Raw genomic sequence first — 25,227 nt, 5'->3', positions numbered from 1 at the left:
AAAACTTCCTTCCATGCCCACTGCTCTCACCACTGCACATGGACCAGAGCTGCTTCTAGGGTTTTCCTTTTTAAAGGGTGCTTTGCCCAGTTCCAAAAAAGCATAGTCTCTCACTTTTGGGACACCTGTCCCCCCCAGATTTCACCCCCTGGGGCTGAGGGGTCTCAAAAACAGAGATCTTCTTCTCCACTGAAGATCAAGAGCCTAGCACCCTCCTCACCCATTGTCTCTGTTCACGCACTCCTTCACATCACATCAGTGCACTCTCTTGGCTCTGAGCCATTGCCTCCCCAATAAATGCAGTCTCTGTGTCACAGGAAAAATGGTTCTGTCCATGGCTATATCAGAAAAGCCTAGCCAAAGGCCACTCCATCGTCTCCCTCCCACCTAAGATTCTTCACAACTTCTCTCGTGGTCCATTTCCTCTTACCTCATCTCTATCTCTCTTCTCATTCAACCCCAGGAGGAATCAGCATTTGTAACGTTTCCATCATCCAAAAAAAGGGTTAAAAATCTCAGGCTCTGCTTTTCTGGAACTCCCAGGCTGCCCTGCCAGGGGCACCTTCTCACTGCACGCCCCCCTTCTCCTTCACACCGCCTGGCCATGCTATCAAATTTCAAGGTGGCACAGGGACAGACAAGAGCTCTCTCTCTCTCTCTCTCCATCTCTCTGTCTCTGTCTCTCTCTCTCGCTCCCCTGGGGGGCTGCCCGAAGCCTCTCAGTGCTCCTCCACCCTTCCATGCTGCAGGGGCCTTCATCTCCCTTCTCCGTCCAAGGCCCAGCGTACCTCCTCCAGCCTCGTGGATCCCCCTCCGCCACCCAGCTCGGAGCCCGGCAGGGGAGGTCTGATCTCTTTCATGGATGGACGGAACCCAAGAGAGAGGTTCCCCCGGGAGTTCTCCGCTTTAAACCCTCCTGCATTCTCAGAGGGTATCCATATCCTCAGTATTCAAATCTGAATTGGTTTGCAGGTGCCAGTATTCAAATCTGAATTGGTTTGACCACATGCATCCCAAAAAACTCAGTTCCTCTCAAACCACCACAGAGGGGAATCTTCCAAATGAGCTAAAATTTACGAAACTTTAAAAAATTACTTTATTTAATTAAACCTAATCTATAATTCTATTCTATAATCCTATACTATAATCCTATTCTACAAAACTCTTCAACAATCCTACTCTAGAATACTCTACAATACTCTACAATGCTACTCTAAGTTGCTTATGAAGATAACATCTGGATATGAGTGTAATGTTCTCATCTCCTAATTCTTCTATCTCTTCTTGACTAAGTTGATGAGTGGTGACAGGATGGATGCTGGCTTGGCTGTTGTCACAAATGGATGCTGTCCACAGGAAAAAAAAAACAAAAAACAGTGAACCAGGACTTTCCAAGCTCAGTGCTTCACACACTCAATCAGGATTCCTCTGGTTCCTAGAAAGACCCAGAATGTAGAACAATGGGACCATCTGCTCCCCAGTCGTGATGTGCAGGACATTGCCATCACAGGCAAACCTGGCCCAGAATGCCACTCATCTCTTTATTGTGATGGCTTCATCTTGCTGGGATTTTTGCCCTGCCAGTGCTCTAGAAATGGTGTTTCTGTCCCTGGCATTTCTTTCTTTCAGGAAACTCCAATGACTCACATAGGTCCCTGCTTTTGAAAGACAGGCACTGTGCTGATTTCCACAGGGAATAGAGCAGTGTCTCCCTTTCCATGCCCTGCCCTGCCTGTGCTGGATGGCACCTTCCTTCCCAGCAGGACCAGCCCAGTGGCACTGGGTCCTGCAGTTCCCTCTCTGCCACAACCTGGCAGTGACCCTGGGGCAGTTCCCCTCTGCTTGAGCGTGCCAGTCAGCAGATGGGGCTGGGACAAGTCCCTCTCAGCTGTCCCTGTTTGCGTTTGAGCAAACAGGGACAGCTGTTTGCTCAAACGCAAACAGCTGAGCTGGGGGGGTACAAACCAGGGCCCCTCAGAGGCTCAGAGTGAGCCCCCCACAGCCCCTCCTGCCCACAGCCAAATCTCTGACTGCTGGGCCAGGACTGGCTTCCTTGGGTTCCTTCACCACCATTTCATGTCTCAGTACCCTCATTGCTCTACTTCAATTCTTTTGCCATTAGATAAAAGTGAACACCCCACCAAATTACAAAACAGGACAAGAAAAAGTCAGAAAACAGAGAACCTGTTCTCTCAGGAAATGCGGACAGATGTGGAGTTATTCAGTTTTGTGAAGAACAATCCCCAGGGAGACTTTATTGCCACTTTTCAAGACTTCAAAGTGGCTTTGAACAAAGTGGGGGACACCTTTTTTAACAGGGCCAGTTAGAATAGGATATGGGCAAATATTTAAACACAAAGGACATCTAATCAGAGTAGGTCTAAGGAAGAACTTTTTTACTTGAAGCATGGTGCCACCCTGGCCCAGGTTGTCCCAAGAGCTTGTAGATGCCCCGTCCCTGGAACCATTCCAGGTCATGTGGAAAAAGGCTCTGAGTAACCTCATCTCTTTAAAGATGTCCCTGCTCACTGCAAGACACTTGGACCAGTGGACCTTTACAGGTCTCTGCCAGCCCAGCCCAGTCTAGGATTCCTCACCATTTTTATTTGAAGAGCACCAAGTGTGGAGTTGAGGAGGAAGGGGGCTCATCTGATGCCTTGGACTTCAGTGGAGGAGGAGCCCATCCCTCGAACACCGTTTCTCCTGCAGCCCCTTCACACTTTACCTGCAGGAGCTCCTTGGCAGACCAGCGCTCCTCCTCGTCTGTCTGCAGGCAGCAGCTCAGGAAGTCACGCAGCAAAGCTGAGAGGAGCTTAAGCTGCTGCAGCTTTGGGGTCCTTACTGTGGTTATCAGATGTTTAGTCTGGAGAAAAAGGAAACACCAGGCTCCACCTGCTGCTTTCACATCTCTAGGTTCTCTGCCAGATTTCTTTGTTTAACCTCTCTTTTTAACTTATGTGGCCTTCACAGCCTCCTGCCCTGGTTTCAGGCATGTTTCCCAGTGAGAAGAAACTGCACAGTGGGTTAGGTTCCTCTCTAAAAACCACAATTTTAAAAACTTTGTTGGGTTTGGGTTTCCTTCATTTCTGGAAAGATAACAGCAGTTCTAAGATGCTTGTTTCCTGTTACTGGGCCATCTCCACAGACAATAGAACTGGAATCACTTGTGGGAACTCAGCGCATCACCTCGGATGCTCTGAGTCCCAGGGAGACTCCTTGGGGGGCTCAGAAGTCCTGGAATGTAGCCAAGAGCACCTGGTGGCTTGATTTTGACCCTTCAAGGGTCGTGCTATCAAAGCATGAGGGTCTGGAGGTTTCTGAGGTTTGAATGGTGTAGGGCAGGTGTTTTTATAGAATAGAGTGTAGGTTTTAGGATTTTGGTACAGGGTAGTCTAATGGAGGCAAGATGGAGGATTCAGGCCCGACCTCGTGGCTTTTCTCCTTCTTCTTGTCATCCATCTTCTCTGTGATGTGTGCATTTTAGATTGGTTCATGCTAAAGGTGCACTGTTTAATAAAGGTGATGGGTATTGGAGAAAAATTGTAAATATCATATACGTAATTATCAGTATAAGAATGTGCGACCGCCCTAAAGGGAGGGAGAGTGCTTGTGGCTGCCTTGCTAGTCAGATCTCAGCTGGGCAGAACAAAAACCTTATAGATAAGCTATAATAAACAACCTGAAGACTGAACTATAGAGGAGTCCAGACTCATCTGTTCAACGCGGGTTGCCTGCGAACCGTCCCACGCGAACCACCCTACCCATGTCCGACAGAGACAGACAGCCGATCGGACAACCACTTATACCCAAAGGCAAGTGTTGCCTGAGAATGGAGTTTGTTTGCATGTGGCAAAGCTTGAGTTCTCCCACTGATGCAACCAAAATTACAGCAGATGCTGATGTGTTGCAGGGACATTCTTAGGAGGGGACCTTGGTGGAAGTAGTTCCAGCAGATGGTCATGGGATTTTGTCCAATGGCACGCAAGACATGGGGCAGGTGAGAAAGACAGCGGGATCAGAGAGTATTTGTTCCTTACCGAGGCAAGACTTTGGTTGCAGTAAGGAGGTCCTCGTTCTACCATTTCAATTCCCACAATTCCAAAAGACCAAATGTCCACTTTGGGGCCATACGGTTGACTTGTCACCACTTCAGGTGCCATCCACCAAGGAGTCCCGGCTATCATGCACCGTCTATTCTGCTCAGGGGTGAGCTGAGTAGAGAGGCCAAAATCAGCTGAGGAGAAAGCAAAATACTGGGTTTATTTTAATTCTTTGCAATTAGGAAACCAAGGAAAAGAATTCCCCAGCAGAGGTTTGAATATGTGCTGTTGAATCTCCTGGCACTGGTGACTTAAAAGTCTCCCCATTTTTTATACTGCTCCTCCAGCAGTGGCTTTTGTCCTTTGGAAGCTTTAGACTTCTAGTTCCCTTTCTCTCGAAGGGATACACACAGAGCAACGCCACTCTTGACTGCTTGTTCCTTGTCATACCTCTGTACACGTTGCAACCCTGTCACATGCTCACAGTTGGTGCCCCTGCACTGCCAGCAGCTCCAATTTTGGGGAACTGGCCGTCACTCAAAGCAGCCACACATCCCTGGAATGCTGCACCTGACCAAGAATATACTGACCCAACTTGACAGAGCCATCAGTTCTGAGAAGGATGTTGTCGCTCTTCACGTCTCGGTGGATGACATGGTTTGAGTGGAGAAAATCCAGTCCTTGCAGGCACTGAGAGAGAAAACAGAAACAGGAGGGCAAAAAGAAGTGATGTGATTTCATCACACAAGAAAGGAAACAAAGAATCTAAAATATTCCCTCTCCAGGGGAAAGGGGAGTACTGGCAGAACACAGTGCCATTGAGAGGAAGAGCTTGCTGCTCCAACACTTGCGGAGCAGGACCTTTCTAAGGAAAGGCATGTCAGCTTTTAAAAGAGCAACAGCATCTGCTCTTATAGATTGTCCCCTGCAAACCAGCCAGGATGACCACTGCTGCAGTGGATGTGCTCAGAAATAAACAGCATTTTACCTGCACTCCTATTCTTTTTAGCTGAGGACTGAGAGAAATGAGTCTCTCTTTTTGTCTTTTGCTGTTCGTTTCAAATCCTGCCACCAGCTTTGCTGCAAGGAATGCAGTGAAGGCAAAAGTTTAGGAAGACAGAAAAGAGCAAATACAAGAGGAAGAGTGAGAGTACAACAGCAGGAGATAAGAGTACAACAACTGAGTACAGTGAGTGCAGGGGCACTGGCAGGCATTTCATTTGAGATGCTTTGACTTGCCCATAGCATACCAGCCACATGGAAAACAAAGCTTGGCACATTAAATCAGTCCAGCTCTGAGCCCCTGTTTCCCAGACAATCCTGCCCAAGCCCTCAGAAGCACAGATCGGATTGCTGACCTCCCGACTGATGGCTGCCATCTGGTCTTCAGACAGGTAGATTCTGCTGATGACATCACTCAGGGTGCCTCCATCCATGTACTCCATAACCAGCCAGAGTTCCTCACCCACAAGGTAGCTGAAAAAAGGAAACAAGGGAATGGAGAGGAACATCCATGGCTAGGATAATTTTTTGCTTCCGGATTTCTTGTTTCCAGCTCCCTTTGGGACTAGGACAGAATACAAGGAATAGACATTCCCTCTCGGCTGTGCATTGTTTGCAATCTCTGCAGTCTGAAGAAGAAAGGCACAGCTGTGAAAAAGGAGATGTCTTAGATGGGCAGCAAGTGAAAAGTGCAGTTTAGTAACAACCCAGATAAACAACCCTGTCACACGTGGTGTTTCTGGAAATAAGCACCTAGTCCTCCTGGCATGGAAAGCAATGGCAAAGAGGGGCAACGATCTAAGGGAAATCCACTTTAGGATGGTTCATCAGCATTTAAGAAGCTTTAAAAAACCAATCCTGAGAAAATGTGAAGGCAGTGTACTTCGAGGATATTGACTTGGAAGATACAGCTGATCCAGGTTCTGAATAATTTTGGAATAATTTTCAAACTACATTTGCCAGGGAAAACTCATGCAGACAAGATGCACTCTCTTTTAATCCATTGGAGATGAATAAATAAATATTAATAAATAATAATTACAGCTTTTCTTTCTGCCACTGACCAAACTGGGTTTTTAACCTCTCATGTTTGCTGTATGTAATCGCACATCCATGGGATAACACCATGACCTCTCACCTGTCTAAATAGTTCACAACACTGGGATTCCTATACTTCTTCATGATCATGATTTCATTAACGGTTAATTGCTTCCTCTTCAGTCCTTGAAGATTTATTTTCTTTATGGCCACCTAAAATGACATTGAAAATCAGTAACTTGAGATGTTGGTGGCACGAGACTACAACACACATGGAGCAAGTGATTTTGCAATGACACAGCTGAGCTGTGCCAAACTGCCTTGTGATTAGGCACTGCAGTAATTAGGAGCTGACATTCCAACAGCCCATTCCAACAGTCATTTTTCCTTGGAGGCAGTTACAGGATTTATGGGGCCACTGACATTTTGCCTTATCCACTTGGTAACAGAGGTGTCTCAGCTATCACCACCAGAGCTCTGACCACACTCTCTGCTGCTTTGTTTGGGATTCAGAAGAAGTAACCCATGCCTTAATATTTTGGATACATCTTTGGCTATGGGCAGGACTTAGGGCTTTTAGGGACACCTTGCAGATCTCTCCCTACTTGCAGTTCCCAAGTGCACACTGCAGGTGGCTAAGGAACTACCAGTAACTTTCAGATGTATTTGCTGGCAGCCAGAAATGAGAATTCAGGACTCTGAAGCTGTAGCCCCAAAGAGCAGGGAGGTACTCTAAAGCACCACCCTTGTTTTGGCAAAGAGAGCAAGTGAGCACCTCCTTGTCTGGAAGGAACCACTGCCCTCTGTACCTTTCTTCTGGCAGCTGAGGAGGACAAAGACTTTCCCAGATGTATTTTGCAGGTTTGCTACCAGTCTGTGCTTCTTGTGCCTTTTCAGCACAGCTCTACCCAAAGCTCCAGCCACAGCTCACACCAGAGGGGGAAGCCCTCAAGTGCAGCAGAGTCTGTCGGAACTGTTGGTATTTACTGGCTGTGGATTCCTCCTCTTCTGCCGGCTGCCCTGTAAGTCCTGGGAAAGGTCAGCAGTGTGTGCAGCACTCTGGGCACCAGGGGAGGGAGCCGGGCTGCTGGGCAGGCTGGAGCACAGGGCAGCCTCCCTCAGGCACGGCACTTCTGCCAGGGGAAGCGAGGCCGGCGGGAGGCAGTGACAGCTCGGCAGGTCACATCTGCAGGAGCCAGTGCCTGACACAGCTCTGGGAGGAAGCGCCTGCAGTCCTGCAGTTCTGCACGGAGCCAGAGCAAAGGGGTGAGATGCAGAGTGTTTTGCAGAAATATTCAGGGCCACCAGGCCAGCCTGCTTTGTGCTGTCTGGCACACAGCAAGCGCTGTGCAATGCAGCTCTGAGCTGCTGGGAGAGAGGGAATCGGGGATGTGCCTGAGGGTTTTGCTTGAGGAGTGAACTGATTTGGAAGGGAGCAGAATAATTTCAGTAGGGAATCTGTGTTTTCTTCAATTATTTCTGTTGCACACAGGTAGGAGTAGTAGAACAGAAAGGCCTTCTAAAATCAGGCCTTGGTCTGCTAAATTCCCATCTGGCCTGTTGTGTCTTCTACCTGCAGCCAGCTAACTTCTCATAGGAAAAGTCATGAGAATGAGTGCACTTAGCACAACAAGCTGTTGTGCTGGGAAAACTGTTTGCATCTCTAATAAACAAGAAATCTGTCTCATGAACATCCACAAAAGAAAAATGTGATCACCTGTGTAAGTGTGAGTCTTAAAAAGAGAGTCTTAGCATGTACACACAAAACACCTTCTAACCTTCTAATGATTTGTGAGGCAAGAAAACTACCAGCCAGTTGGAGCTGAACATGAGGTCTATGAAACGTATAAAAATGAGTGATGTGAATAAAGAATTGGCTTTTTCTGCATGACCAGAGTCCTGGCTGCTTTATTGACACAGCAATGTGGCTTCACTCAGCAGGAACACTTGCAGGATGTATTGATGAAACGCTTGTGTTTGATTCCCAGAATAGGAAGGCAAGGCATTAAGTGTAACAAATAGGGTTTTGTCTTGTGAATTCCTTTAGCTTTAACAGGCAGTGCTGAACCCTGTACTCCCTCACTGCAGTGCTTACTGTGTGCAAGTGGCTATCTTGGCCTTGAGAATAAGGAAAGTGGTCCTGCTAAGAAGGTAGCTGGAATGCATTCAAAGGGAAGGTGGCTCTTGGTTTATGAGGTTTATGAGGCTCTTGACCACCAAAGGAGAATTTGAGGAATGGGATATTTCCCAAACAACTGTGTAAAGAACCGGAGTTGTGTCTGAGGCCCTGCCATATTTGATCCCTGTTTGAGCAGGTTGACAAGACAATGAAGAAAAGTGTATTGTTTAACAGGGGGGGACTTGACCCTTGGAAGAGAAACAATATGTTGGTCATCGGTGGGCAGTCAAGCTTTGAAAAAAGAGGAACAATGTATAATGGAGCCCTTGGTGGCAGGGAGTCATGGAGTCATCATGGCCTCATCTCACAGCCAGCCATGTGTGAGCTGATGTCGTAACTGGGAAAATTCCACTCCTGAGCAGGAGATACAAGCCTGGTTCTGGGGTGGAGGGGTGAGAAGGACGAGATGCACATGGTTTTGATCCAAGGGATGTCCTGGAAGTGCACTGCCTACCTCCCACTGCTGCCAAGCACCACACTCCTACTCCTTCTCCTGCTCAGAAGATTTTTGGGAATCCAGGGGTTGGTTGTCAGGACCCAGGACATCCCTCTGGCTGTCCTGAGCAGCCAAGACCCCTGCCAGGGGTCTCAGAGACCCAGGAAAAGAGCACAGAAATGCTTGTGGTTGTGATTATGACCTGTGGAGCAAGTTACCAACCTTAGATGAAGATCTGCAAGCCACAATAAATTAAGTTGAAAGATAGTGAATTTATCACGGGGTGAAAAAGTAAATTTTGGGGTTTTTAGAATGGGGGTTCAGGGGGCGGGATGGAGGGATCTGGGCGTATCCTCCCTTTCTCCTTCTTCTTCTTGGCCTCCATCTTCTGCTGTGTTGTTGGCACATTTAGATTAGTTTAGAGTAGAAGCTCGCTGTCGAACATAGGTTATAGGTATTGGAAAGTAATTGTAAACATTGTACACGTAGTTTTTAGCATAAAGACATAACACCACCCTGGGGGCAGGCAGAATGCCTCTGACTGTCTTGCTGAGCAGACCTTGGCAGGACAGGAGATATAATTTTATAGATAAGATACAATAAACAACCTTGAGACTGAGAAAGAAGAAGGAGCCCTGTCTCCTTCTTCAAGCGCCAGGCAAGGAAAAGGGAATTTCCAACTTTTCTCAGGGTCACTCTGACAAGCTAGAGACCCCAACAGTCGGTATGTATTATTTGCTACTGCAACTGATGGAATTAATTTGCTTTGCAAGCCCAGTTTTCTCTTTGGTTCTTTTGTGCATCAGTCTCCTCCTGAACCTGTGGCAATGACCACCAGGGACATAGGGGACGCTCCTACTCTGATGTCAATAAATTCTGAGAAGTGTTTGAAATATGTCAATAAATTTGGGGTAATGTTTAGCCTGTGTGTTTCAGCAAAGTATTGAATATATCTTAGTTGCATGGATACAAACTAGTAGGTGAGATTGCTGGGTGTGCAGGGCTTAGGGAAGTGATTCCCCATGCTCCCAGCGTTGAAATAAAGTAATGCCTCCTTTTTAACTCTGAGCTGGCAGCAGGCATCAGGCCCTGCTTGGTAACTTTCATTTTGACAGTTTCTGTTAGCAGGTAAGAAAGAACAAAATGAAACCTTTTCCAGCTGTTTCCCTCTGGTTGCTCTTTTTAGGCACCAAAGCTCTGTGCTGCAGTTGGCAAGGGTGCGTGCAGAGCACTGCAGCCCCCACAAAGCCCTTGGTTTCCCCACAAGTTGCCAGTTGGACTACTTCCGAATGGGGAAGAAAGGCAGAGGTATACATCCACAGGTGTCCGGGGCATGTCCAATTAATGTGCAAATATGTGGGAAGATTTGTTAGGAATGATTTCATCTGTTATGCCCACAGTGCCTTCTCTTCTGGTTCTGTGTGCTATAGGTGAGTAATGAAATAGTTGGCTCTCACAATTAAGAGATAGATGTTATGTGGATGTTCAGATGTGAAGTGATGTTATTAAAATATGTCCTCCCATAGTCCTCTTTCTTATCCCCTTGTAATAGCCTTGGTAGTCAGGGCTTTTGGGGAGGGCTGGCTTGTGACCAGGAGGCGCGGCTTAACAACACCTGACCTCCAATCAAGATGTAAGAAGGTAATCTCCAGCAATGGACAGCAGAGAAAGATTTGACTGACAAAACGTTGGGAGGGGCTAAGGGTATGAAAGGCAGAGTACCCCTTTTGTAGATGAGCGTGTGGCGGCTAGTCATGAAGACTCCCAGTGCTGCAATCTTTCCTTATTCAGTCCTTTGTTAAGGTTTAAGAAACCTTTAAAAAGTAAAAAAAAGGGGTCCTTTCTCAGATGTGAAATGCTGTGGGCCATTTTCTTGGTCTGGTTTCCTTTGCCTGGGTCCCAACCGAGTGCTCAGTTGGGGTACAGGCTGTAGGTGCTTTGTGCACTCTTGGAGTTACATTTGGATCCCTTGAACAACAAGATTTGGCCCACGAGGGGAATTTTTACTGCTTTGTGATGGAGGAGAAGCTCCCAGGCTGTTTTCTGTTTGCTGTAAGGAAGGTTGGTTATTGCTTGGCATAAATTCACATACCAATATAGAGCGTTTGCTTTGCGATGTCAGGGCATGGTTGCCATGTCATCGTGGTGACATCAGAAGGTTGCCTTGGTGTATGGAAGGCCTCAGTGTCAGAGCAGCCCTAGAGCTTGCTCAGTGTAGGAGCATCCTACTGATTGAGGCATTTGTCAGTGAACGCACTGACAAGAGCCTTGCTTTTTCTACTGTTAGAGCACAGCCTGCCAACTTGCAGAGCAGTGCTACAATGATTGAGCGACTTGGTCCTGCACTTTTTGCAGCTTATGGTTTTACTTATTCTGTATATTTCCTGACTCACTTGGCACGTAAGTAGAGATTTTCCATTGGTGTAACCAGAGCGATTTTTGTATGTCTTCCAGCTCTTCCTTAGTGACTGAGGTTCTGATTTATAAACAGAAAGAGCATTAGGAATGTCACTGGTTTGGTAAAGCTCCTGTCAACAGGTTCAGATAAAAAGGGGGTGTCTGTAGCCACAGGGGCAGCATTTGCAAGGGAACTGTCAGGGATTCCGTTCCCTCCACGGGCGAGTTTGTGGCAGCAGAGTCTGTCATTTCCTCAGTTTGCTGGGACAGCAAGACAGCTTTGAAAATGTAGACTGGAAGATCTTCTTGGAGGGCCTTCTAAAAACTCTGCAGTTGTTCCTACGATTCTTTCTTTCTAAATTTTGTCATGAAGGGATTTGACTGTCTAACGTGATCTTTTACTGAGTGCTAAAAAAGTGATTTTCCCTTTTCCAATGAAATGCAAACTCCAAAGCAGTGAGTGTCTGCTCCTGAACCCTGCAGCTGCTGCTGTGCTGTTTCACAATAGAACTGCCACAGCTCAGGGGGATCTTGGGGAAGCTTTTCTGGGACACTGTTTTTAGCAAGTTAATGAGAATTAGTGTATGCAGCTGATTTTTTTGAAAAGAACCTAAAGGAGAGTATTTTAGAAGCTGTTTTATGTGTTTGCTAGAACAGGAGCATCGAGTGTTAAAGAAGACTCTGCATTTTCTTGGTCATCTTTGTATTAATTTACTGGCAAAACAGGCCAAAGAGTAGGCACAACCAAGAAAATTGTCCTGATCCTTTGCTCACTGTGTGAATGAAATGTGTCTCCTGGAGAGAAGCTGAGAAACGGGAAATAGCCTCTGTTTGAGTTGACTTGTTCTGTGGGATTCAGCAGCCCAGGCAGTTTTCTCACTGCATCTGGTTCATTTTCCCCTGCCCACTATAGGTCACGTGAAGCGTCTATTCAGCAGTGCTGATCATGAGGTGAGTGAGAAAGGAAGATTTCATGTTCCTGGTATTAAAAACTATAGAGTGAGCTGTCAGCTTGGCCAGTAGCAATAGAGTGTAGAGGGCCAGCAAGGAAGGCCAAAAGAAAATCCATTTTCATGCCTTCAACAAAAATAACAAAGGCATAAGTGGATATTTCCTAAATTGCTTCTCAGAGCCCTGAAGAGCTGCCAACTCAGTTTTGCAGAGAAAATGTTACTTGCTGATGGCAGCCAGAGGGGAGCACTGAACTAAGAGAAATTTCCCAAATAATAGAATTAGCCCATTTAAATTTAGTCAAAATGACTGAGAATTCTATTCCTATTCATTTAATGACATCTCTTTAGAAGTTTCGATTGTAGAACGAGAAGGCCATGTTGAAAGGGTGGATGCTGTCTTTTAAGTCATATGGGCAACTTTGTGCCTGGAGAGCTGCATGGGCCAAAAGAAGCTGGGGTGCTGCCAGTCTGGAGCAGCTGCTGAATAGGCAGCGAGAAGCAAGGTGGCCAAAAAGGCCAATGGCATTGTGGCCTGTGTCAGCAGCAGTGGGGCAGCAGGAGCAGGGCAGTGAGCGTCGCCCTGTGCTGGGCAGCGCTGCGGCCACAGCTGGAGTGCTGTGTGCAGCTGTGGGCCCTGGGAAGCAGAAAGTGATGGAGGGGCTGGAGCGTGTGCAGAGAAGGCCACGAGAGCTGGGCAAGGGAGTGGAGCACAAGGCCAGTGAGGTGTTGCTGAGAGAGATTTAGCCTGGACAACATGAGGCTCGTGAGAGACCTTCAGAATCTCCTCCGTGCATCCAAATATTTTAGCCACTTTTAGAATTGACTTTCCGCCTCTTTATTCATAGTTAATTTTTGCTTCGCTTAGAGGAGGATGCTTGTTCATTTTCTTTTTCTCCCAACTAATGTGCTTTTCCTCCTTATTTCCTGCCCTTATACAGCACTCAGACTGTTAATTTTTTTTTATTCCAATGTGTCACTTCTGGCGAATGTAGTATTTTTCCATGAGAACACACCGTGTGGTGCAGGGATCTTGATGCAGAAGGAGCTTTTGTGGCTTCAGGCCTGCCAGTATCACTTTGAGCTTAACAGTGCCTGTGACTTTCTGTCGCCCAGGGAATCAGTGTGTGTTGACTTTGGGAATTGAGGACGAGATCAATGCCCTTGCATTCCAGCTGCTCCTCAGAGATCAGAGGAGCTGGCAGGGGCTGGGCTTTATTTCTGATTACAGCTTCTTTAGCACCGTCAGTGTGGTCGAGTCCAAGAGAAGAACGTGCTCGAGCACAGATGCACAAAGAGTGCAGTTCCCAGTGCAATGCTCTGGGTCTGATCACTTTCCATAAGGACCTGCATGCTTCAGATTCCCCAAGAGTGTGCTTTATTTAGCAACAGGAGAGCAATCTCAGGATTGCTGCTGAGTGGGACACTGGCTACCAAGTTTTGATGTGTGTAGCAACAGAGAGGACAGTAAAGAGAGATAATACTAATGAGATCTGTCTATCTATCTATGTATCTATCTCTCTATCTATCTATGTAACGTTTAACATAATTGAATCTTCCCGGCTCTGGTCCAAGGCAGGTTGAGGTGCAAAGCTCACCTAAAACATTCCTTTCAGGAGAGGATTAGAGACACATTCCCTGGACAGATTCTGAGCAGGCAGAGATATTTCCCCCTCTAGATAGGATGGTTTCTTCCCATCAGAGTTGTTTTCCTCCTCTGGCCTCTTCTGTCCTGAAGTCCCCAGTAAATTCTTTAAATTTCTGCTTGTTCTAGAGAGGTGGAACAATTCCATATTTAGCTGGTGTTCAGTGACTCTGGTCATACATGCCATGCATTATATGACACATGGTTTCCTTCACTGAAATCCCCAGGGCTGTGTAAATGCATTTGTTATTGGGGCCTTAGGAGAGTCTCTCTTACTGCTGGTCAGAATTCTCAGTTGACAAAAGAGGGAGAAGAAACACCTTGGTTCTCTTTCACATACTTAGGTGGCCATAGAGGCTCTCTGACCTCCATCAGAGATCTTTGCATGCATCCTCATCTCCTGAATGACCAGGTTTTCTAACAAGAGTGTAGATGTCAGAAAGGTAGAAATGCTGGTACAGGACTGAAGAGCACATGAACTCCCACAGTGTATCTCACAAGGGGTGAGCTCCCGCAGGAAGGCACCTGCAGAGCCAGGATGGAGCTGTGCGACAGGGCGGGGTGTCAGTCACCACTGAAAGACAAACTGGACATGGCAGAAGAAGAGGGAGGCCCTCACCAGACCCCTGAGAAATGCCACACCTTCCCTGTCAGCTGCCTGAGAAGCTGTTGGAGCTTCAGTCCCAGGTGGACCCTGATGGTAGGGCCAGGGTCACTTTGGAATCTGTGTTTCCCCATGGGCAGAGAATGACCCAGCAGAGCAGCAGTAACAGTGCTTTGGGAATGTGTGAGCCCATCAGTCCTTGAGTCTTGGCCCACAAAGGTCATATGGAAAGTTGAAACCCATCTTCTCTTGCTTTCTGTGCAGATCCTTCAAGAGAAAGAGCAGGAGCAGACTGCTTTATCAGAGATGCCATGTCAGACTCAGGGAGAGCTGTTCCCAGCCCGAGAGCAGGAAGGGCAATGCAGGCAGCAGGTGGAAGAGCCACAGGAGAATGGCCAGGTAAGCCTGACTGGCCAGGTGACAGAGGGAAGGGCAGGAAGAGGGGCATAAAATGGATCTCTTGGGACTGAGGAGAGCAGGAGTCCCAAAGGCACTGGAAGCACAGAGCCTTGGAACATGCCAAGAACAGCACAGGGACAGGAGGGTTCCATTAGAAGCAGATGTGGGTAGGGAAGCAGAAAGATTTGGCTGAATAAATGTGATTTTGAGGCTGCAAGAAGAAAAAGCTGAGCCTGATGGCAGCTCCCAGTCACTTGCTCTGCATTTGTGTGTACAGAACATCAAGGCAGAGGCACAAGCAGAGCTGCCCAAAGCTCAGAGTGACATCATGGCAGTGAGGAGAAAGAACAAGGATGACATGAGAAGAATTCAAGAGGAGAATCTCCATCAGCAGAGGGGCGATCAACAAAAGCAGGTGAGTGAAAGAGCGGCAGCTACTCCACTCCTGAAACATCCTCTCCCTTCTTGTTTACAGACTAATAAGGACCATGTGCAGGCAGAGTTGCAGGATTCTGAGGCTGGCAACAAGGCAAGGGAGAAGAGGCTGGAGGAAGAAATGAAAATTGTCAGAGAGAAACTTAATTGCCTCCCTGAGGCTCTAGAAGTGAGTGAAAGAGGGATGCAGTCACTGCAGTCACCAAACTGGTGGTTTCTGCCCTTCTTGCCTTTCCAGTGCAGAGCAACAGGGAGTGGGGTGATGCCTCTGAGTGCCATCCTGAGGTAGAGTGTAGCACAGTCACTCTGAAGGACATTTCCTGGTGTGCTGATTCTCTACTGCTGCCCTGGATAGTGGGACTTGTCCTTTGGCCTTTTGGCCAGCAGTCATCCAAATTGATTCCTGCTGGCCTGTTCCTCCTCTCTTTGTTTCTTGAGGTGTTTTTACAGAGGAACATGTTGACCCAGATGAAAGATTGAAACAAGCTGTATTTATCCCTTGTCGATCTGTCCTTTCCCTTTTCTCACAGTCGGTGACTCCTGGCTGACAGGGACAAGCTGTAGTGTCTGACTGCTTTGTTCTGTTTCATTTAGGTGCAAGTGTTGACATCTCACCATGAAGCCAGCGAAGACTTCCAGCGAATGTCTGGCCATGAAGGGCCCCAAGTTAGGAGTGAGGCACAGGAACAGTGCCCAGCAGAAGTGCTACAGGACCAGCACATCATGGGCTCTGAACCTGCTGCCGCAGCAGCATTACCTCAAGGAAGCCCTTCTGTCAAACCTGGGAACTTGAGCTCGGGCAGTTCCTTTGTCTCTCCGAAACAGCAGACTGAGAAGGGGTACCTGGAGCTTCTGGGTACGTCTGGTGTGTTTCTTGTCTGAGGGACAGTGTGTTGTGTGCAGGTGTCAGCATAGCTGTACCAAATGCTCCTCCAGAGTTTGGTGTCACAGGGCCATTTAGGACTCCCCAGAGGAAGTGCTGTGCTCCGAGGCAGTGAGAGAGCGCTCTGGGTGTTCCTGCGGCCTCTGAGGGCACCTGGGACTGGCTTGGGTTTGTCTGAGCTTTCCTCTCTGCTAAAGGCTGAAGCAGGGATTGTTCTTGGATCAGCAGAAGGCTGTGACCTAGCAAATGATCTAGGCAAGTCCTGTGTGCTAGTGGCCAAACTGAACAGAATTTTCAGCTTCCTAAATTCCCCTTAGACTCCTGACTTCCAACCAGTCATCAGAGCAAAAAAACTTCAAAGAAATTGACTGGGTTTTGAGTTTTGTTTTTTTGTTGGGGATTTGTTTTTTTTTAAGGGGGGGTTGGTTTTGTGGTTTGGTTGGGTTTTTTTTTGGGAGCCTTTTGTTTTTTGTTTTTGTGGGGGTTTTGGTTGTGTTTTGGGCTTTTTTGTTCTTGGCTTGGGGGGTTTTTTTTGGTGGAGTTGATTTTTCTACATCATGAAGGAGCCCTTCTGCCCCATGCCTTGCTGATACCATTTTTATGCCTGTTACTGTTACCACTACTACATCTGCAGTTTATTTTCATGAGAATGCTTTATTTTTGTCAATAAGAGAACGCTATATTTTTTTCAACAATAACTATTTTGAAAGAACATCAAGTTACTGTTGTATTGCACTAAATAGTTTATTTAGTTGTTGTGTTGCACTGGGTGATTTGAAATTTGCACTGAGTATGTTATGTCACTTGGATTGTTATTTCCCTTCTCCCACCACATGGTTTCTCCCTCATTCACCCCAGGTGCCCTATGCCCCCTGGTGGTCTGCCCCCTGGTTACCCCTCCCCTTGCCCCGCCTCAATGGTATCCCATTGGCTGCAGTACTCTTCCCGCGTCCCCATTCCCTTTGGTAAAAGTCCCCTACAAAATGGCAATGCCTTTTTTTCTGCCTGGGAGGTTGCTAGGGTCTGAAGTTTCCCTTCCCAAGCCAGTAAACAGGAGAGGTTCCCATGTGGAGAAGAGCGCTTCTCATCTTTTGTTTTCATGCATGTAAGAAGTGCGGGCAAGGGTCCATAGCTAGCTGGAGTGGACTCAAACAACAGCCCGAGGGACAGAGTTTTACAGGTTACAGGACAGATAGAGAGCAGGAGGTGTTTTCCATGTGCCCCCAAAGAAAAAACAGATACTTTTATAACAACCTTTATTTATTCTTCTAGTTTTATGCTTATCAAGATGTGCCCAAGAGACACATCCAAGTAGCGTGATCAGATAAAACTGTACTGCAGGCATTTCTCAGGAGAGAGCCTCCAGCCCACCCACGGTATATTCCTCAGATCCATGGAACTTTTTCATACCTGATTCCCACTCTTTCCCGTGACTGTTACAATCCTACCCATTGGCCCAAGCCCTGCTCAGATCAGTCTCTAGGAAAACACATCAAGTCCTTTGTGATTCTGCAGCACGACCCAATGAGTCTGGTTCTTCAGCCCGTAAGAGCTGCCAGTGCTGTGCTCTCAGATAAGACCTGGTGAGGCTGAGACCAGAGCCCAGTGGATTCTGTGTCTATCATCACCTGTTGGGACAAAGAGGCAATTAATCTGCACCTCAGGTGGCTGATCTCAAAGCCCATTCTGTTGTGTCCTAAATGGGGGCAACAGCTTGTATGGGGCTCAGGCTGGCTGTGGCTTCTTCCCACTGCTTGTCAGTGCTCATGCTTGGGCTTTGCCAGCCTTCTTAAGCTAGCTGCCCTGTCCCTGAGGGCTGGTGGGACTGCAGAGGCTGGAGCCTTCCTTAGCTGGGAGAGGGGCACCTTTGAGCTCAGCCTGCTCAAAAACAGGTGGGGGTCCTGATGCTGAAAGCTCCGTTGGGATTGGTTATAGCATGAGCTGATCTGGTTTACAAACAGAAAGGAATTCTTTTGGCAAACTGCTGAAAGGTGGAGAAGATGTCCTTCTCTCTTGGAAATGCATCTCCCTGTGCTTTGTTTTCTATCAAAAGAACTTTTCAAAGGACTGTACAAAATCAGTCTCTGTGCCAGCCATCTGCACTGCAGGGCTGCCTGTCCTGTTGCTGTTGTGGTTGTTGTTACCCAGCTGACCAAAAAGGGCTCAGAGCCCCAGACAGTGGGGCTGCCTTTAGTATCTCCTGGAAGCTGGGATGTCTGATTTAAAGTCAGCATCTTGCATTCTGTTTCCCTCAGGGAGAATGGTGAACCCAGAAAATCCTGTGATGAACTACACTGAAAAGGAACATATTGGCAGTGGGTGAGTCCAACCACAGTTACTCCTGCATAGCCATGGGCCAGGTGTTTTTCTGGTGGAATGTCTATCCAGCGTGAAGTCAGGCCAGCTGCAAACATGTTCACACACTGGGGATAGATTGTCCCATCTCTCAGTGCTGCTCAGAATTTGTGTGCGCTCAGAAGACATTATCAACAACAATGCTGCCGAGGTCTTGCCTGCATCAAGGAACAGGACCTGGAAGATCTCCTTGTCTCTCAAGTGTAGAAGAGCTCAGTGTTAATTTCTTTAGCATTTTTGTATGTCTCAAAATCATACTGCCCCACTAAATGAAAAAAGAAGAAATCTGCTTGCGTGAAAGAACAACCTACCCCCTATCAAAGCTGTGAAATAACAGTTCCAAGGAACATTTCCTTTCCCCTGGTTGCAGAAGGAAACACTCTATGGTCAGGATAGGAACCACACCATTTAGAAAGCTGAACGCAAGAGGAAAAAATAAACTCCCTTTAGAAGTTTGAACCCCAGCGCTTCCAGGAACAGGCCCAGTGCCCATGCACTTGAGAAGAAAATGCATCTTCTGCCTTCTGGCAGAGTCCTCCTGCATCCTGCAGTTATTGACATTTAAAGCAGAGATCTCCTGTTTGGGCTGGCTTTCACTCTAGGAGCTAAGTAGCTTATCCTTTCTCTGCTTCTGTTTTGTTTCTAGGAGTTTTGGACGGGTGGTTAGAACACTCAGCAATGCCACATGAGGAGAGGTAAATTCAACAGTCCCTGCAGACTCTGCTGCACTTTAGGGCTTTCCCCTCTGGTGTGAGCTGTGGCTGGAGCTTTGGGTAGAGCTATGCTGAAAAGGCACAAGAAGCATAGACCGGTAGCAACCTGCAAAATACATCTGGGTAGGTTTTGTCATCCAAAGGTGCCAGAAGGAAGGCACAGAGGGCAGCGGTTCCTTCCAGACAAGGAGGCGCTCACTTGCTCTCTATTGCCAAAACAAGGGTGGTGCTTTAGAGCACCTCCCTGCTCTTTGGGGCTACAGCTTCAGAGTCCTGAATTCTCATTTCTGGCTGCCAGCAAATACATCTGAAAGTTACTGGTAGTTCCTTAGCCACCTGCAGTGTGCACTTGGGAACTGCATGTAGGGAGAGATCTGCAAGGTGTCCCTAAAAGCCCTTAGCCCTGCCCATAGCCCAAGATGTATCCATAGAGTATTAAGGCATGGATTACTTCTTCTGAATCCCAAACAAAGAAGCAGAGAGTGTGGTCAGAGATTTGGTGGTGATAGCTGAGACACCACTGTTACCAAGTGGACAAGGCAAAATGTCAGTGGCCCCATGAATCCTGTAACTGCCTCCAAGGAAAAATGACTGTTGGAATGGGCTGTTGGAATGTCAGCTCCTAATTACTGCAGTGCCTAATCACAAGGCAGTTTGGCACAGCTCAGCTGTGTCATTGCAAAATCAATTGTTCCATGTGCATTGTGGTTTCGTGCCACCAGCTTCTCAAGTTACTGATTTTCAATGTCATTTTAGGTGGCCATAAAGAAAATAAATCTTCAAGGACTGAAGAGGAAGCAATTAACCGTTAATGAAATCATGATCATGAAGAAGTATAGGAATCCCAGTATTGTGAACTATTTTGACAGGTGAGAGGTCATGGTGTTACCCCATGGATGTGCATTTACATACAGCAAACATGAGAGGTTAAAAACCCAGTTTGGTCAGTGGCAGAAAGAAGAGCTGTAATTATTATTTATTAATATTTCTTTATTCATCTCCAATGGATTAAAAGGGAGTGCATGTTGTCTGCATGAGTTTTCCCTGGAAAATGTAGTTTGAAAATTATTCAAAAATTATTCAGAACCTGGATCAGCTGTGTCTTCCTAAGGCAATACCCTCAAAGTTCACTGCCTTCACATTTTCTCAGGATTGGTTTTTTAAAGTTTCTTAAATGCTGGTGAACCATCCTAAAGTGGATTTCCCTTAGATCGTTGCCCCTCTTTGCCATTGCTTTGCATGCCAGGAGGACTAGGTGCTTATTTCCAGAAACACCACGTGTGACAGGGTTTTTATCTGGGTTGTTACTAAACTGCACTTTTCACTTGCTGCCCATCTAAGACATCTCCTTTTTCACAGCTGTGCCTTTCTTCTTCAGACTGCAGAGATTGCAAACAATGCACAGCCGAGAGGGAATGTCTATTCCTTGTATTCTGTCCTAGTCCCAAAGGGACCTGGAAACAAGAAATCCGGAAGCAAAAAATTATCCTAGCCATGGATGTTCCTCTCCATGCCCTTGTTTCCTTCTTTCAGCCACCTTCTGGGTGAGGAACTCTGGCTGGTTATGGAGTACATGGATGGAGGTGCCCTGAGTGATGTCATTAGTGAGACCTTCCTGTCTGAAGTTGAGGTGGCAGCCATCAGTCGGGAGGTCAGCAATCCCATCTGTGCTTCTGAGGGCTTGGGCAGGATTGTCTGGGAAACAGGGGCTCAGAGATGGAGGGATTTCATGTGCCAAGCTTGGTTTCTGTGTGGTTGGTATGCTGAGGGCAAATGAAAGCATCTCAAGTGAAATGCCTGCCAGTGCCCCTGCACTCACTGTACTCAGTTCTTGTACTCTTATCTCCTGCTGTTGAACTCTCGCTCTTCCTCTTGTATTTTCTGTTCTGCATCTTGCTAAACTTTTGCCTGTCTTCACTGCATTCCTTGCCTGTGAAAGCAAAGATGCTGGTGGCAGTAATTTGAAACGAACGGCAAAGAAAAAAAACAGAGAGACTCATTTCTCTCAGTCCTCAGCTAAAAAGAATAGGAGTGCAGGTAAAATGTCGGGGTCTCTCTCTCTCTCTAGCCGGTCAGAGTGACCCCGAAAAAGTTCAAAAGTTTCTTTTCCCAGCCCGGTGCTCGAAGAAGGAGTCAGGGCTCTTCATTTTTCGGTCTCAAGGTTGTTTATTACATCTTATCTATAAAATTCTTTCTCCCTGTCCAGCTGAGATCCATTCAGCAGGACAGTCAGAGGCGCTCCCCCTCCCCCAGGGCGGTGTTATCTTTATATATTACAAACTACGTGTACAATATTTACAGTTATTTTCCAATACCTACCATCTACGCTAGACAGTGAGTTTCTACTCTAGACCAATCTAAAAGTGCCAACATCACCAGACAAGATGGAGGTAGAGAAGAAGAAGAAAGGCTAGACACGCCCAGATCCCTCCATCTTGTCACCAGAAACCCCTATACCAAAAATCCTAAAACCTACATTTACACTCTGTGAATACTTTATCCCTATACCATCTGTGTGCCAGGGTCTCTGAGCCTCCTGGCAAGGGTCCCAGGAAACTCCAGACTCCCAGAGGGATGTCCTGAGTTCCGACAGTAAAATGCTGTTTATTTCTGAGCACATCCACTGCAGCAGTGGTCATCCTGGCTGGTTTGCAGAGGACAATCTACAAGAGCAGGTGCTCTTGCTCTTTTAAAAGCTGACATGCCTTTCCTTAGAAAGGTCCTGCTCCGCAAGTGCTGGAGGAGCAAGCTCTTCCACTCAATGGCACTGTGTTCTGCCATTACTCCCCATTCCCCTGGAGAGGGAATCTTTTAGATTGTTTCCTTTCTTGTGTTTTTCTTTCTTTTTGCCCTCCTGTTTCTGTTTTCTCTCTCAGTGCCTGTGAGGACTGGATTTTCTCCACTCAAACCATGTCATCCACCGAGACGTGAAGAGCGACAACATCCTTCTCAGAACTGACGGCTCTGTCAAGTTGGGTCAGTATATTCTTGGTCAGGTGCAGCATTCCAGGGATGTGGGGCTGCTTTGAGTGACGGCCAGTTCCCCAAAATTGGAGCTGCTGGCAGTGCAGGGGCACCTACTGTGAGCATGTGACAGGGTTGCAACATGTACAGAGGTATGACACGGAACAAGCAGTCAAGAGTGGCGTTGCTCTGTGTGTATCCCTTCAGAGGGAGGGAACTACAAGTCTAAAATTTCAAAAGAACAAAAGCCACTGCTGGAGGCAGTGTAAAAAATGGCGGGATTTTTTAAGACACCAATGCCAGGAGATTCAACAGCACATATTCAAACTTCTGCTGGGGAATTCTTTTCCTTGGTTTCCTAATTGCAAAGAATTAAAATAAAACCAGTATTTTGCTTTCTCCTCAGCTGATTTTGGCCTCTCTACTCAGCTCACCCCTGAGCAGAGCAGACGGTGCTCGGTAGCCGGGACTCCTTGGTGGATGGCGCCTGAAGTGGTGACAGGTCAACCGTATGGCCCCAAAGTGGACATTTGGTCTTTTGGAATTGTGGGAATTGAAATGGTAGAACGAGGACCTCCTTACTGGAACCGAAGTCCCGGCACGGTACGGAGCAAATACTCTCTGATCCCACTGTCTTTCTCACCTGTCCCATGTCCTGCATGCCATTGGACAAAATCCCATGACCATCTGCTGGAACTACTTTCACCAAGGTCCCCTCCTAAGAATGTCCCTGCAACACATCAGCATCTGCTGTAGTTTTGGTTGCATCAGTGGGAGAACTCAAGCCTTGCCACATGCAAACAAACTCCATTCTCAGGCAACACTTGCCTTTGGGTTATAAGTGGTTCCAGTTCTTTTGTCTGTGGAGATGGCCCAGTAACAGGAAACAAGCATCTTAGAACTGCTGTTATCTTTCCAGAAATGAAGGAAACCCAAACCCAACAAAGTTTCTAAAATTGTGGTTTTTAGAGAGGAACCTAACCCACTGTGCAGTTTCTTCTCACTGGGAAACATGCCTGAAACCTTGGCAGGAGGCTGTGAAGGCCACAGAAGTTAAAAAGAGAGGTTAAACAAGGAAATCTGGCAGAGAACCTAGAGATGTGAAAGCAGCAGATGGAGCCTTGTGTATTCTTTTTCTCCAGACTAAACGCCTGATAGCCACAGTAGGGACCCCAAAGCTGCAGCAGCTTAAGCTCCTCTCAGCTTTGCTGCGTGACTTCCTGAGCTGCTGCCTGCAGACAGACGAGGAGGAGCGCTGGTCTGCCAAGGAGCTCCTGCAGGTAAAGTGTGAAGGGGCTGCAGGAGAAACGGTGTTCGAGGGATGGGCTCCTCCTCCACTGAAGTCCAAGGCATCAGATGAGCACCTCCACTCTTGGTGCTCTTCAGATGAGAATGGTGAGGAATCCTAGACTGGGCTGGGCTGGCAGAGACCTGTAAAGGTCATCTGGTCCAAGTGTCCTGCAATGAGCAGAGACATCTTTAAAGAGATCAGGTTGCTCAGAGCCCTTTGCCACCTGACGTGGAATGGTTCAGGGATGGGGCTCCTAAATGCTCTTGGGAAAACCTGGGCCAGGGTGGCACCATGCTCTGAGTAAACAAGTTCTTCCTTAGACCTGCTCTGATTAGATCTCCTTTGTGTTTAAATATTTGCCCATATCCTATTCTAACTGGCCCTGTTAAAAAAGGTGTCCCCCACTTTGTTCAAAGCCACTTTGAAGTCTTGAAAAGTGGCAATAAAGTCTCCCTGGGGATTGTTCTTCACAAAACTGAATAACTCCACATCTGTCCGCATTTCCTGAAAGGACAGTTGCTCTGTTTTCTGACTTTTTTTCTCTTGTCCTGTTTTGTAATTTGGTGGGGTGTTCAGTTTTATCTAATGGCAAAAGAATTAAAGTACAGCAATGAGGGTACAGAGACATGAAATGGTGGTGGAGGAACCCAAGGAAGCCAGTCCTGGCCCAGCAGTCAGAGATTTGGCTGTGGGCAGGAGGGGCTGTGGGGGGCTCACTCTGAGCCTCTGAGGGGCCCTGGTTTTTGCTCCCCAGCCCACCCTTAGAGGTTTCTGCCACGCAAACAGGGACAGCTGGGAGGGACTTGTCCCAGCCCCATCTGCTGACTGGCACGCTCAAGCAGAGGGGAACTGCCCCAGGGTCACTGCCAGGTTGTAGCAGAGAGGGAACTGCAGGACCCAGTGCCACTGGGCTGGCCCTGATGGAAAGGAAGGTGCCCTCCAGCACAGGAGGGGCAGGGCATGGAAAGGTAGACACTGCTTTCTGTCCCTGTGAAAATCAGCACAGTACCTGTCTTTCAAAGAGTCATTGGAGTTTCCTGAAAGAAAGAAACACCAGGGACAGAAAGCACAATTTCTAGAGCACTGGTGGGGCAAAAATCCCAGCAAGATGAAGCCATCACAATAAAGAGATGAGTGGGATTCTGGGCCAGGTTTGCCTGTGATGGCAAGGTCCTGCACATGACAACTGGGGAGCACATGGTCCCATCGTTCTACTTTCTGGGTCTTTTTATGGCCCAGAGTAATCCTGATTGAGTCTGTGAAGGACTGAGCTTGGAAAGTCATGGTTCACTGTTCTTTGTTGTTTTCTTTTTTCTCCTGTGGACAGCATCCATTTGTGACAACAGCCAAGCCAGCATCCACCCTGGCACCACTCATCAACTCAGTTAAGAAGATGAAGAAGAATTAGGAGACAGGAACATTACACTCGTGTCAAGATGTTATCTCCAGAAGCAATTTACTGTAGCACTGTAGAGTAGGATTCTAGAGTAGGATTGTTGTGTTGAATAGGATTATAGATAAGAATTATAGAATTGGATTATGAATTAGGATTAGGTAAATAAAGTATTTAATAAAGTTTCTGATACTTTAACTCATATGGAAGATTCCCCTCCTGCTGATCCCTTCAGAAAACTTCCTTCTGAATTACCAGTTGTTTTTTATTGGTGCTAAATCACACAAATGGCTTCTTTTTTATGGGTTGAATATGGGGAAGGCTTTTCTTCATTCATTCTCTCCAGACCATACTGCCTTTGGAATATGACCCACTGGCTGGATTTGACTAGGTGTGGTATTTCTAGTTGAGGCAGAAAGGGCAGTGGCATTTGTAGGAAAAACCAAAGGAAGAATGGGGCAGCCCAAGCACCTGTGCAGATGCAGGCATTTAGCTGTGACTCG

General features: G+C 47.2%; 2 protein-coding genes across 2 annotated transcripts; one reads left to right on the top strand and one right to left on the bottom strand.

The window, feature by feature from the left end:
* Positions 1-1,274: 1,274 nt before the first annotated feature.
* On the bottom strand, positions 1,275-10,451 carry LOC127061038 (serine/threonine-protein kinase PAK 1-like). The gene is made up of 8 exons (XM_050986957.1): positions 10,418-10,451; positions 7,012-7,109; positions 6,181-6,293; positions 5,399-5,516; positions 4,631-4,730; positions 4,038-4,234; positions 2,726-2,863; positions 1,275-1,346 (listed from the first exon to the last, which is right to left on the bottom strand). The coding sequence occupies exons 1-8, from the start codon at positions 10,449-10,451 to the stop codon at positions 1,275-1,277; spliced, it is 870 nt and encodes a 289-aa protein (XP_050842914.1).
* A 3,774-nt stretch (positions 10,452-14,225) lies between these two features.
* LOC127061037 (serine/threonine-protein kinase PAK 1-like) lies at positions 14,226-24,739 on the top strand. Its single transcript, XM_050986956.1, is given in 10 exon segments — positions 14,226-14,387; positions 14,556-14,690; positions 14,968-15,294; positions 17,886-17,900; positions 19,833-19,945; positions 20,610-20,727; positions 21,953-22,052; positions 22,447-22,643; positions 23,183-23,320; positions 24,659-24,739. Coding segments are annotated over 10 exon segments (1,386 nt in total).
* The last annotated feature ends 488 nt before the right edge of the window (positions 24,740-25,227 follow it).

The sequence above is a fragment of the Serinus canaria genome, chromosome Z, assembly GCF_022539315.1.
Source record: "Serinus canaria isolate serCan28SL12 chromosome Z, serCan2020, whole genome shotgun sequence".
In the NCBI taxonomy this organism is placed as follows: Eukaryota; Metazoa; Chordata; class Aves; order Passeriformes; family Fringillidae; genus Serinus; species Serinus canaria.
This window is presented reverse-complemented; position numbering and strand designations above follow the sequence as displayed.